This window comes from Lactuca sativa, chromosome 1, assembly GCF_002870075.4.
Source record: "Lactuca sativa cultivar Salinas chromosome 1, Lsat_Salinas_v11, whole genome shotgun sequence".
NCBI classification, from domain to species: domain Eukaryota; kingdom Viridiplantae; phylum Streptophyta; class Magnoliopsida; order Asterales; family Asteraceae; genus Lactuca; species Lactuca sativa.
In genome coordinates, this window is record NC_056623.2 from 46051808 (window position 1) to 46066387 (window position 14580).

The following is a 14580-nucleotide window of genomic DNA, read 5'->3' on the forward strand; positions in this document are numbered from 1 at the left end:
TAACCGTCGATAAGAAGCAATTCCATAATAAAAAGAAGCAAACAATATTTCCTTAAGAGATAACTGATACTGAAAACACAGTTTCACGAATCTGCACACATGTTTGTTGTACTAATCCAAAATCCTGGGATCAAATGATGTTACAAAAAAGGGCAACAAAGCATAGCAAAGCAGCAGCCTAATGTGTCCTTTCCAGTAACTTTCCAAATTTAGCTCTAATGACCATATTTCTGGAACTCCCACTCACTGTTGTCTGCAAAACCACAATAAAAAGACTGTTTTAACCCCAGTAAATAATGTAGTATAAGAGGTGGGTCAAATTTAATTGTATTAATAACGTTTTATACCAAGAGGGCACACTTGACGAGTCTTGAGCCAGCGGCTAATGCAGTGAAAGTGAAAAGCATGGTTGCAGACACCTGTCAGTCAATCCAAATCCAAGGTTCACAAATTAATAGATATACATATATAAATTGTTGACAAGACTATGCATATTTCTTGATTATATTGTTCATCTCTTCTCTTGATTTCAACAACAGATGTAAACTAACTATTGCTTCTTTTCTGGTTTCTATGATGAATTTTGATGACATTACCAACTATGTTAAGTCAAAGATAGTTAACATATCAACACATCAAGGGGAAATCAATCAAAAGTACATTCATCAAAGAAGCTATATGAAACCAATATCAAGAAAAAAGTAACATTATAAATGGCACAACAAAAGGGGGTTATCCATGTTTGGTGAAATTAAGACCTAAATGATGAATTTACACACCAACTTTAGCTCTCTGTACACACCAGAACTTGTATTTTAGAAATCAAATATAGCATTAATGTTTACAGAAGAACGATGGAACACTAGGCCACATGCAGAGCAATATACTATGATTTCAAGATTTCAGAGTTAGGGTTTAGGTGACAAAGCATACCCCAAGCAACAGTACACTCCTCGCTGGTGGCGCTTGCCTGATTAGCTTGGCATTCGATACCTAAATTAATCAAAAACATATCAGATTACAAGAACAAACCAAATTGTTTAATTCTTAAATAGCGATGAATAAGAAAAAACGCTCACACAGATCCATGATGTGATTTCTGCAGATCGCGCAATTATCAACCACAATATCTGCACGAATTCGGATATCAGGAACATGAGCTGACAAAACACCACGAAAAAATCGATGTTAGGGTTTCGTATACTCACCCCAAGCCCAGAGAGAGACGGCATTCCACTTCTTGATTTCGAAACGCTTTGGTTTCTTTGAAGAGGAAGAAGGTCCTGGAAAACTAGATCCTTCACCGGCGGGTACCATCGTCACGTCGGAGTCCATGGAGTTCAACCACAAGTCGCACCCAGACACTTGCCTAGAGGTCGATTGAGAATGGGAGTTTTGATTTCCCTTCGAACCTAAATATTCATAAGGAAGCGCCTGCCACGTCAACACAAAATTCTTTTCTTCACCCTCCGCTTTTGTATTTGACTATATTTGCATCTTTCCTCCTTATGACTTCTTACGGATGGAAACGGGGCGGGTTTGGGGCGGGGTTGATCATCCCTGTCCCCATTCCCGAATGTCTAACCTCGTTTCTATCCCCATTGTCGACAGATGCAGGGAATCAAATCATTTCTTCTTTGTATTTTGAGCTTTTTTCCAACTCATCCACGACACATCCCTAATCTTTCAACATAATAAACTCAAATTACAAAAAAAATCAAGTTTAATAAGTGATCAAAACCATACGTCATAACCAGATTCTGTTTACATCAATCATAAAGTTTAACAAACATCAAAACGAAAAGTGATATTTGGTATACAGATCGTCGAACAAAGTGACGATTGATGAACTCTTAGAATTGGGAACATAATTCGGTATATGGACTTTATCTCTAAAGGTCTAATATAGATCAATTCATTTTAGTGGACTTAATTCAAATTCAACAAATGACGTTATATATATATATATATATATATATATATATATATATATATATATATATATATATATATATATATATATATATATATATATAGTCATCAAAGCGGGGGCGGGGCGGGGCGGGTTGGGGAGTGTTATACCCAGCCTCGGCCCCATCCCCAGTTTTGGCGGGGAATACACGTCCCCGATTGGGGCGGGTCAATCGGGTTCCCCACCGGGTCGGTGAAAATTTCATCCCTACTTATAACATGCAAAAATTCAATGTGTTTGTAATTTTATTTGGTTCTAAAAATTAAAAAAATGAATATTTATATATATCTTTCTATCTATTTTTCGATTCATTGTAATGTAAAAAAAATTATTAATTTTATTAAATATGTCAAGGCGTAATAAAAAGTGAAGAATATATGATTTCTCTTTCTTTAAAAATGGTCTTTAGTAGAACATATTTTATTGGAGTTTTTTTTTTAATAGTTAGACGAGTAACCGACAATCCTCATACAACCACAACCAGTAGCGGAACTAACATATTGTCATTTTCTTTCCACACGAGTTAAAAATATTAGACTTCTTTTTTTCTAATGAATCCTGGAATTACAACATGTAATTACTAGAAGAGATAATTAGCCACAAGGCCCATTCGGCAATTTCCCTTTGTTAGTTTAATGATATATAGTAATAATATCAAATTTGTTTAATTCAGTGCAATAAGGCTAGAGTACCAACTTGTTCTTTTTTTCTTAAATTATTATTATGTATTCAAATATGCAATTTACGATATAACCAAATCCCCATTAAATTATATACATAAAATACGACAATATAAAATTTTATTTAAGATGTGTCTTTTTTTGTCAAAGATTTTATATTAATGGTAACATTTTCTTACGTGTGAACCTTTCTCATTTGATGGTGAAAATCGTGGGACATCATTCTTTTTTGTTGGTTTATAGGTTATTAAAGTTGATTTTAGTTTTACCTCTTGCAACCACAAACGTTTAAAGATGTTTTTCCATAATGAAACTTTTTAAGACCTACTTATGTAATAAAATGAGTTATGATTTTATGAACAATGTTTAGTGTAGAAAAAGAAGCATTTATGGATCTTAAGATGGAACGAGTGATGAAGTACTTTTGATAAATGGGTAGCGAAGAGATCAACTTTAAAATGTAAGACTTTTGTGCTAGTTTGTCCTATTTAATGAAATCGTATTTTTTTTAATAAAAAATTATCCTATTATCTTTTATTGGGATATTTTTGTGTTGCCCCTTAATGGTGTGACACCCTATGGTTGAGGCCATACCCTTCCACACCATAGAAGTGTTTACGACATTGTGACATGTCTATATTAACGTTAATTCGGTCGTGTTAATAGTATACCCAAGAGCCTTAATATTATTTGTTTACCACTTGTCACAATTCAATGCCATTAGAGAGCATATGTTTTTTCTCCATTGATCACTTAATATATATCGTGTTATCAATATATACTTTTATGTTTTGTACATCAAAAATTGATTATTTAATCATATTACATTTTACCCCCTTAATTATATTCTAGTTTCAAACTTTTGGTATTTTTTACTGATTAATTAATTTTATTAAATATTTGATGACATTTCATTAACAAATATAAGATTTATAACGATTATACAATGTTTTCATTGTCTTTTTATTACTATGACATAATAATTTTAACAATTTTATGATATAAAATAAAGACCCACTATAGTTGTATTTAAATATGAATGCCTACTGATATTTTTTTTATTAATATATGAAAGTGTTTAAAAAATAATAATTGAGGGGGTCTTATCAAATAATCTAGATAGATGAAGATAACTTAGTTAAATTATTAAAAAGAAAAACTATTCAAACATGTTAATCATTAAGATGCCATTTAATTAGTTGAAGTGACAATAATTTTGAGTCATAATAATATAGGTCAACCATTCTAGATGTTTACTTTATAATTTGGTCCCTTCTTTTTACATCTTATAAAGTGAAGTTTGAACCATTAACTCCTACTAAAATTACCATTTTGCCCATAATCCATATTTTATATTTCTTTTTTTATTATACATATGTGAAGGTGCTACTTGATTCCAAACCCTGAACTATTACTAATATGAAAGTAACTTGTAAAAAAAACATCATTGATATGGTGGTTGTCACATGTAATGAAAGGGGTTGCAAAGGGTGAGGTTGGGATAACCAGTTTTGTTGTAACAAGGGATGATGGTGGAGTTGGGACGGGTACACTTATAAATACTTACAACCCTCAACTTCGATTTTCTAAGCTATTTTTGTTTCCTTCCACATCAATTCACATTTTGAAATACTTAAGGTCGTAGGCAGAAAGGTGATGGATAGGTAGGTGTTTCATATACTTTTCCTAATTGATTCCCACTTAGAAACTAGAAACTAAAAATTTGGCATGGGGAATTGGTTTGGTGAGATAGAGACCTTGAAAGTGAGAAGTGTGATACGGATAAATGGCGATTAAGTCATAGTCGTTCTTGTCTAAGTGGCCACAAGACCTGCCACTTGAATCCATGAAGCCAAATGATCGATTAACTTAGTCGTATGATTTTTACATTTGTGGTAGTGGATCTTAAACGATTGTGGCAAGCTTCCTCTACACATTTATTCAATTAGTTCATAGCTAATCTAAACATGGAAAAAATGGTTTGGGTCTTCTCTTTCTATCGCTATGTATTTTATTACTAATAATTTGGTTGATTTTGAGCTCATAGTATTTGTAACCGTGGGTATACAAAATTAGTCCTATTACTTGATTTTTGGAAGCTTATATACGATGTAATTAGATATCTTTTGTTCTTTCAATCTCCAATCAATCTTATTAAATGTTGCTACCTTGAAATTTCAATAGTATGTATTGTTTGGATTGAATTGTTACTAAATAAAGGTCCTTTTCGATATGGAACATGTGGTAACACAACTTGTTGGATTGTAGATTTATGGATTCAGCCCGTCATAAAGCTTGTTTTTTGAACCTTTGTAGTTTATATATATATATATATATATATATATATATATATATATATATATATATATATATATATATATATATATATATATATATATATATATATATATGGCTTAAAACACCCATCATAAAACTTGTTTGGACTTTGGAAATACTGTTTGCTAAGTTTAAAATAAAACTTTTACTTCAAACTAGTATAGAATAGTCTCAAAGTTCACCAAGTATTTGAAAAATAACTTCCAAAATGTTTAGAAACAAGTATTAAAGTAACTAGGTTATAACCCGTGGGTAACATGGTTACAAAATTAATTAAACTTTTATAGTAAAAACTCAAAGTTATTAATCAATTATTTTTAAATAAATTATTTTAAATAAATTATTAATTAAGAGATTTCTTAGTTATATAAAATTATAATCATTGATTTAATAAAATATGAGAAATTATATCACTTTATAATTTGTATTAATTTTATTAAAAATTTTATTTTAATGTTATTAATTTAATGTAGATAGAATGGAAAATTTCAAATTTCAAATTTCAAATTTGAAATGAAAAATCAATATGTTAACAAGTGGCAAATATTAATTAGTAGCAAAAGAATATTAAAATATGCATTAATTAGGAGGTCTAATAAGATGACACATGTCAAAAAAAGAATAAAACTATTCTTTTATTAGAATAGAGAGAAGGGAGATCGGTTAATATCAAAGGCAAATAATATGTCTAGGTATTTTCAACTCTCTAATAATGTTCCAAATTTCTCTTCTCAACACACCTTCATAAATCTTCTCGCATTATGTCACATGTCCAAAGTAGTACATTATGATGAGGGTACTACTGAGTTACACATGGGTCGAACATTATATATAAGAAACAATTATAACCTATTCAAAACCGTCTTTTCTTTAGTTCTAACAAACACATAGTTTTCCTCAAATGTTTTCGAATAAAACTCAAATATAAGATCTGTTAGAAAATTGGGGTATTATAATGTTGGATCAATGAGAGTTGTGAAAAACATTTTCAGATTAAAGTATTTCAAGGGTACACTTGAAAATCTTTAATCGAATAAAACTCAAAGTTCAAGAATGAAGAATATGATATGATCTTGTGTGTACCAGAATAATGATAAAAAAAAGGGCATATAACCATTGTCTGGAAACTGACAAGAAAAACTATCATAAAATTGTCATAAAACAGTTTCACAACCACCATAAGTTGTCATAAAATTGCCACTAAAAATGAGTTCAAATACAGGATCACAACATCGGGTTTAAACCACAAATTTGGAAATATTGTTTACTAGGCTCGACCCCAACCAGGGGCTCTAACCCTTGGACCCTGCTCCCAAGGGCACTGCCCCTGGAGCCCTATCGGTTTAAGGGCTTCTGTAACACCCGAAATCAGAAAGGTCAAGAAAGGAAAGGAAAAACCCTAAGATAAAGAGGGTTGACTCGTCGAGTCCAGGGAGGAACTCGGCGAGTCGGAGCGGGATCCGGGTGTAAAGCAAGTGACCGACTCGGCGAGTCGGCAAGTGGACTCGGCGAGTCAGGTCTGGGTTGGGAAACCCTAATTTCGGGACTTGGTACCCTATTTAAGCATCTTAATCTCTTCCCTAGGGCTCATTTGCGGCCCTATAGTCCAGAACCAGAAACCCTAAGCCTCCATTGTTGCTCAATCAAGCTTTCTTGCCAATTTGGGTGATTTGAAGGAAGAAGGAGGAAGGCACACATTGGGGATTCAAGAATTGGCAGTAGATCCAGAGTTTGTGAGGTCTGCTAGAGCTTTTGAAGGTAATGAGTCGCTACCTTCCCTCTTTTGCATATAGATCAACCTTTATCTTGGGATTTGGGACTTTTAGGACAAGTTTATGACCTATTCCGAGTTAGAAGCCCAGATCTGAAGTTGCTAATTCAGATTTATGTGTATCTTGGCCTAGAGAATCATAAAGCATCAGTCTATGGGTTGATTGTTGAGCCCCTTTGTCTCAAACCCTAGTTTATAGTGATTTGAGCCTAGATCTCGTTAGCTACACGTAAAGTTTGCCACTTTACGTAAGGAATAGGCTTTAGAAGAGTGGATCTACAGTTTGGAGTCCATGCATGACTCAAAAGTCCTCTGCATGTATGTAGATCTGAATGGCTCGGCGAGTCCTTCGAGTGGACTCGGCGAGTAGCATGAGGATGAGGAGGAACTCGATGAGTGGGATGGACAACTCGTCGAGTCGGATGAAGTTAAGCATGAACTCGGCGAGTTGGAAGAACAACTCGACGAGTTGGTTGAAGATTGCCTTGGACTCGGCGAGTCTATTAGTGGAATCGGCGATCAGGTCGCGAAACCCCAATCCCTTCGTGTTGAGATTCGAATCAGTGATTCGGGTGGAGACTCAGCGAGTTGGACAGGTCAGGACTCGGAAATAGTTGGACTCGGCGAGTCATGGACTGACTCGGCGAGTCGAGTCGCGAATAGAAAGACCCTGAGCATATGAACTCGGCGAGTCATTAGGTGGACTCGACGAGTAGGGTTGACCTGGAAGGTTGACTTTGACCAGGACTTTGACTTTGTCCAGAGTTGACCTTGTTGACTTTTAGAGGACTGTCAGACTAAGTGTCATATTGATATTGGTAGCTCAGAGAGCTGGAGGAGCAGCAACTCAGGGGATTGTCGATCAGCAGCCAGAGGATTATCGGCGGAGCTCAGCAGTTTAGGTGAGTTTCCTTCCAGTAGGAACGGGTCTAAGGCCACAATGTCGGCCCGTTTAGCTAGCAGTAGTTTCCGGATTTTGATCTGATGCAGTAGTTAGTATGTTTGATGCCTTCGTGGCTCAGACCGGATTTATGTGTTATGTGTTCCGGGCTACGGCCCGATGCAGTATGCAGTATATGTGTGTTCATGCTAGTTGATATGTTTATTTTATGTGATGTTCAGTTAGTTCCGGACTTCGGTCCGATGCAGGGGGCAAGGCCCCAGTTAGTCCGGACTTCGGTCCGATGCAGGGGACAAGGTCCCAGTCAGTTAGTCCGGACTTCGGTCCGATGCAGGGGCAAGGCCCCAGTTAGTCCGGACCTCGGTCCGGTGCAGTGGGCAAGGCATAGTATGTGCTTTATATGTTATTGCATGGTATGTGGTAGATTGGGGGAGCTCACTAAGCTTCGCGCTTACGGTTTTCAGTTTTGGTTTCAGGTACTCATTTTTCAAAAGAGGAGCTTGGGAAGATTGCAGTGCACACACCATAGTCAGTTAGCCTGGGAATGTTTGACTCTGATAATGAGATTATGTTTTGAATTAATACTCTAAAAATTACGTTATGATTTATGATACAGTTTTGTAAATATGGTTTTAGTAATGTTTTAAAAGAAATTTTTAGTCGTGATTTTTGGGTCGTTACAAGTTGGTATCAGAGCCTTGGTTTGAGGGATTCGGGCGCACTCCCGAGTGTGTCTGAACTCAAACTAAGGAAGTGGTATAGAGTTTTCAAAAGAAAAACCATGGTTACAAAAGGATTTTGAGAAAAGAAAACAATTTTAGAAAAAGTATAAAGAAAAGAGTTTTAGAAAAAGCGAAAAGAGTTTTGAAAAGAGAAAAGGGTGTGGTGCATGCAATCAGCCGAGCTTAAGTAAGTACTCCCAATTTACCCATACAAGTTATGTTATGATTATCAGTATCAGTTTCAGTTTCAGTTTCAGTTTCAGTTTCAGCTTCAGTAGAACAACATGCTAGAATAGGACTAAGGATCTAGGATGATGCCTTATGTGCCTGCTTTATGTGTTTCAGCTTGATAAGAATTTCATGCTAGTAGTGAGTAAACAGTAGTAGGATAGCCTGTGTAGGTTATGCCTAATAGTATGAGCTTAGCATTGTATGCTAGTACAATTTCTTGTTATGAGAATAGTTTTTCCTGAGTATGTTCCTTTATCCGAATGCTACTTGCTTTGTGCTTTGTGGGACTTTGAGTGATGGGAGTTAGCCATTAGGTGAATACGTCACACCACATGTGATCAGGGTTGAATAATCTCAGAGTGTTGGATTTGGCCCTATTGCGCAGCTCTTGTCTGAGTCCAACCGTTGTAGGCACGAGTCTTTTACTTGAAGGATTATATGAGCCTCGTCACATGTGATGGTATTCAGGTGGTGGCTAATTGGCATTACAAGGAGGCCTTCAGTAGCTGAGGACTGTTTGGGTAGAGTCAGAGGTTCCCTAGGGCGAGCCTAGGATGAGAGTAGCAGAGATCAGTAGAAGAGTAAAGGGGACTTGGTGGAGTTGAGGTAACTCTTAAGGAAAGTACGGATAGATGTGGAAGGTAGTATGGGCCTGTACTACTGAAAGCAGAGGATCCGTACTCGATTCAAGAGGGGCCAAGACAAAAACCAGGGAACTAGTAGAGTGTGTGAGAGATTCCGCAGCAGTAGTGTGTAATTGATCAGGAATTGTTATATTTTCAGTATGGTGACATTGCGCGAGCTACAAGTTAGCAGTTAAGGCGTCGAGGAGGGATTTGGCTCGGGCTTTGGAGTTGGGCAGCTTGATGATCAGATGAGGGATTTCATTTCCGCAGAGATCATGCGCAACATCATTGATCAGACTCCAGTGATTTTCGGTTCGGTTAGAGAGGCCATTGTGGAGCTCATAGACAGTCATCTTGAGGCCTTTAAGGCCGGGATAGTTTCAGGACAGATTGGGGCTCGTCTAGATCCCGATTCTATTGGAGTTCGGGGATCCATCAGGGAGGGAGATCCTATTTCTAGTTTTTGCCATCAGGGGACAGGAGTGGAGTAGGGCATCCTGTCTCCAAGAGAGACCTCTGCATGATTGGATAGTTGAGGAAGTTTCGTGAGCCATTCACGAGAATCTGCCCGACATGGTCGTGAGGATCACTGATAGATTGATCGAGAGGTTCCAGGATCAGACAGTTGTTATTCAGTCGGCGGGTAGGGAGTCGGAAAGGAAGAGGAAAACGGATGAGACTCAGGTAGCCTCAGGTTCGGGTAAGAGGCCCAAGGGTTCGGATTTGAGGACGAGGAACTATCAGAGCCGCAGTCGATGCGGGAAGTACGGAAGGACGCACATGGGTGTGTGCAGGCATAGAAGTGGTGGCGATGTTGGATGTTTCAAGTGCGGTCAGATTGGTCATTTTTGCAGAGACTGTGTTGTTACCATCGCCCAGGGACTTGATCCGTTATGTTTCCATTGCAGTTAAAGGGGCCACAAGAAGGCCCACTGTCCGAGTTTGTATACAGTAGGGCAGGTGCCAGCTCCTGTCCCTGGGACTTTGAGAGCCACCAACGGACATCAAGGCCAGGCAAGGGCGCCTACGGCTTGGAGCTGAGTCTTCCGGTAGATTTCAGCAGGGATTTGTGCAGCACTGAGTGATGGAGGTATGTATCTTTTGCTTTTCTGTCATCTATTATTTGTGATATTATTGTTATGTTGCTGCATTGTTATCAATAAGCTTAAGTGTTGGGGTATCATATTACCTGCTTGTGACGAAGTTTTATGCCATCTGCATACCTTGGAATTAGAATGGTGAATTGGAGGTCGTCCCCTCTAGATCAGGTTACTTCGGATACAGTAACTGTAGCATGTATGTGTAAGATGCAGTAGTGCCCTACTACTTGTGGAAGGCGTTAGTTGGGTAATGATCAGTTATATTTTCAGTAGTGATAACCCAGAGTTTTTAGTGGAGTAGCTAGCGTTCAGTAAGGAAGTGGATTGGGGATGTGCACCCCAAACGCAGATTCTCGGGATGTAGTCCCTAAAGCAAATACAGTTAAGGATCGAAGGGTGCTCAGTCAGATAGCAAGAAGGGTGCGGATCTGGTAAGAGTTAGTTGGAGCGCTGGCAAGGGTAAGCGTCGGCGGACAACATATCGCCCTTTTAATGGAAGGAAGGTTGGAAACCCTTTCGACCAGTGAGCAGTAAGGATCTAGCCGAATCCAAGTGGGGGAGAACCCTCCGAGTATACAAGGATAAGAGCCACGTAGACTCAGAATGAGTGCACGGCCTCTGAGAGGAAATGATAGTAGCACAGTGATCGATGGATCGAGAAGTTCAGAATTGGGAGTTCGAGGACCTTCCCAACAGTTAGTTCATGCAATCGAGATGGTTAGAAGTTGGTTGAGAATCCTGGATTGGAGGACCACCTATAGGGGCTCAAGTGAATCGGAATGAGGATCCTGAGAACAGTTAGCAAGAGATGTTTTCGTATTAGTAGCCAGTGATAGAGTCAACATGCAGGATTGTGTAGATTCAGGAGTTGGGAGTTTGGAAACTTCCCAACAATAGCTTCTTGTATTCGGATTAGTGGACGGTTGGTTTGGGAACCAAGTCGAAGAGTTCCTCGACGAAGCGCTAAGTATATTAAGGATATAAGATGTCGAGGATGATGCAGTATTCAAAGACTGAGGGCTGGTTTTGAGAAATCAGGATGAGGAATCACTAGCGAGACCAGGGATAGTCAGGATGTCCTCGGGATAGTAGTAGTAGTGTTGTAAGTCTGCGGGGGTAGCCGTAGCATTCACTAGCAGTCAGATAGTAGTAGTAGTGTTGTAAGTCTGCGGGGGTAGCCGTAGCATTCACTAGCAGTGAGGTAGTAGTAGTAGTGTTGTAAGTCTGCGGGGGTAGCCGTAGCATTCACTAGCAGTCAGGTAGTAGTAGTGGTGTTGTAAGTCTGCGGGGGTAGCCGTAGCATTCACTAGCAGCCAGATAGTATTAGAGAGTTGTAAGTCCGCAAGCGTAGCCGCAGCCTTTATCAGATTAGTAGGTAGCATGAGTGCGTGTTGGACGCGGGAAAGCAGTAGTACCCACCAGTTCGGGTGCAGTAGTGAGGATATGGGAATCCACGGGTTAGATTTCGGATTTCCAAGTATTTCAGTTATGGTAAGGTCGACGATTTGTCAGTAGATCGTCACCTCAGTTATGAGATCAGAGTAGTAGTGGACTGTTGGGGTTCGGGTATGGTAAGGGCTACCGTCAGTCTGGGAGCCATAATATTGTTAGTCATGGAATTGATGATGTCAGGATGTGACGTAAGGACCTGATCGGTGGATCAGGAGGTTGTTAGAGCCACAGTGACAGGATAACTAGTGGAAACTAGTTCCAGAAAAAGATTTCGTTCAGAAGTCGTGGGAGCGACTAAGTAAGGAGTCCTTTGACTCCACAGTTGAGTTGGAACTCAGTGTTTCAGTCAGTTCAGTGTATCAGGCAGTTCAGTGTTTCAGGCAGCTCAGTGTTTCAGTCAGTTCAGTGTTTCAGGCAGTTTAGAGTTTCAAACATGTTCAGTATTGCAGGCAGTTCAGTGTTTGGATAGTTTCAGGGTTTTGGACAATATTAGTATTTGTGTTGGAATGCAAGTGCTGACGGTATAGTTGGTTGATTTGGAAATGGCAAGTCCCTCTCAGCAGGATCAGTTGAGCCTTCTGCCAAGTATAAGTGATCTGTCAGGATAGCTAGGCTGGTAGCTTTTCTGTAGCACCTGATTCCTGGTATGTATTCGTGGTTATTAAATCTCTTTATTTTGCATAATTAGCCTTGGACTCGGCGAGTTGAGGGACAGACTCGCCGAGTAGAAGCGGGACTAGACACGGGATTTACTCGGTCTACTCGGCGAGTAGGTCCGATGGAGTCGACGAGTAGACCCTGTTTGGACTTAAACCCTAACCCGGGTGTTTGCACCATATTTAATCGATCTAACCCAGCCTCCACTTCCCTTAGCACTCCCAGAGACCTGTAGAACGAAACCCTGGCCTCCTTTGTGTCCTTGTGGGTGATTGTTAACATTTTGAAGGTGACTTGGGGCTTGGGAGAAGAAGGAGAAGATTGAAGAGTGCAAGAAGGGAAGGAGATCCGAAATCTACTCTGTGAAAGGCCTCTATTCAGGTAGAAAAGACCCTAACTTGATCTTTAGCTCGTTAGTCCCCTTTTGTCCCTAAGAAAAGAGGTTTTAAGCCCTAAAAACCTAAATCTCTATGTGTTTATGGCTAATGTTCTGCAAGAACTTCGGATGTGGACCTTTTGGACTTCATAGTAGCATAAAGTCTCTGTGGTTGAGGTAGTGGAAGTCCCCAATGAGCATAGGACCTCTTGTATAGCTTGGAAGTGCATGTTTGAGCTCATAGGGCCATGCATGCACGTAAAGTTTACAACTTTACGTGGTAAATGAACCCTAGGACCATGGATCTGTGGTCTGGAAGTGTTGCATGTCCTAGATCTGGCCTACTCAGGAAGTGGGTCGAAGGACTCGGCGAGTCCCAAGGTGGAACTCGGCGAGTTCTATGAAGATGGTCGTCGACTCGGCGAGTTGGATGAACAAACTCAGCGAGTCCTATGAAGATTGCCTGGAACTCGACGAGTAATATGAACATCCACAGAACACGAGGGGTTTAGGCGTTGAAGGCTCAACTCTTCGTACCTGTGCACGGAATTAACCGTATAACGTAGTCCCGAAACCCCCAAACCCTCGAATGGGGTGTTTTGGTGTGGATTGGAAGCAAGCAGAGGACCTGCTCTAGGAACTCGGCGAGTTGCTCGGAGGACTCGGCGAGTTGGTACTCGAGTCGGCCCCAAAGTCCCGGATAGCGAGTCAGGGGTGGCTCAGTGAGTAAAAGAGGGACCTGGTGAGTGGGACCGGATCAGTGAGAGATGGACTCAGCGAGTTGCTCTCTGGACTCGGCGAGTCCAGTCAACTGGAAGTTGAATTTGACCTGGTCTTTTACTTGGTGAGGGGTAAAAGGGTCATTTTACCCTAAGAACATCTAGCGTGTTTGACTGATCGTTTTTGTGGGAATTACAGTCGAGGGACGTTAGCAGCAGCAGCAGCAGTAGACAGCCAATTCCCACACAGACCAACAGCCTATTTCGAGGTGAGTTTCCTTTCCAGTAGGAACGGGTCTAAGGCGCCAAGGCCGACCCGTGCAGACGAGATGCTAGTACTAGAGTGTGGGCCGAGCCCGTATCTTTGGGTTTAGTCAAGTATGATATATGTGTTAATATGATAGAGTTGCTTATACTTGTTGTCTGTGTGATACTTGTATGTTATGGGTTAGCAGTTGAGTGTGGGCAGGGCCCGTATCTCTCCGAGGTAGGAGTGTGGGCTAGGCCCGTATCTCCCAGATAACGAAGTGTGGGCAGGGCCCGTATCTTCACAAGTGTGGGCGAGGCCCGTAACTCTTAGCTGAACGTTGGTTGTTATATGTTTGCATGGTATGGGGTATTATGGGGGAACTCACTAAGCTTTGTGCTTACAGTTTTTAGTTTTGGTTTCAGGTACCTCTTCGTCGAAGGGGAAGGAGCCGGCGCGGTAGCGGCACATCATGCACACACATGGATTTCCGCACTCACGAGATTCTCTGGGATTTATACTCTGATATTATGATGATTGTATGACTTGATTTTTAGACATGGTTCACTTTATGTTATGGTTTGATCAAACAATGTTTTTTTTAACAATTAATGTTTTCTAAAGTAATGTTTTTAAAACAAAATTTTTGGACGTGAAATTTGGGTCGTTACAAGTTGGTATCAGAGCCCTGGTTTGAGGGATTCGGACACACCTTCGGGAGTGTCTGAACTCAAATCGAGGGATTAAAAGATTTTCCAAAAGAAAATGTTTTCTAAAATTGAGAAAAGA

The 14580-nt window shown here is 39.8% G+C and overlaps 1 protein-coding gene across 1 annotated transcript; it reads right to left on the bottom strand.

Annotated features, from left to right (window-relative positions):
* On the bottom strand, window positions 1–1427 carry LOC111882147 (RING-box protein 1a). The gene is made up of 5 exons (XM_023878511.3): window positions 1209–1427; window positions 1080–1130; window positions 934–993; window positions 348–419; window positions 1–253 (listed from the first exon to the last, which is right to left on the bottom strand). Exons 1-5 carry the CDS (start codon window positions 1333–1335, stop codon window positions 216–218), a joined length of 348 nt encoding a protein of 115 aa, XP_023734279.1. The 5' UTR covers window positions 1336–1427; the 3' UTR covers window positions 1–215.
* Between the last annotated feature and the right edge of the window lie 13153 nt (window positions 1428–14580).

Bases quoted from the DNA above. Each gene is read 5' to 3' on its own strand.
- LOC111882147 (XM_023878511.3), bottom strand. From the start codon at position 1,335: ATGGACTCCGACGTGACGATGGTACCCGCCGGTGAAGGATCTAGTTTT. The intron at 994-1,079 runs GTGAGCGTTTTT...TGATTAATTTAG, and splicing joins AAATCACATCATGGATCTGT to GTATCGAATGCCAAGCTAAT. The intron at 420-933 runs GTATGCTTTGTC...ATTGACTGACAG, and splicing joins GGAGTGTACTGTTGCTTGGG to GTGTCTGCAACCATGCTTTT.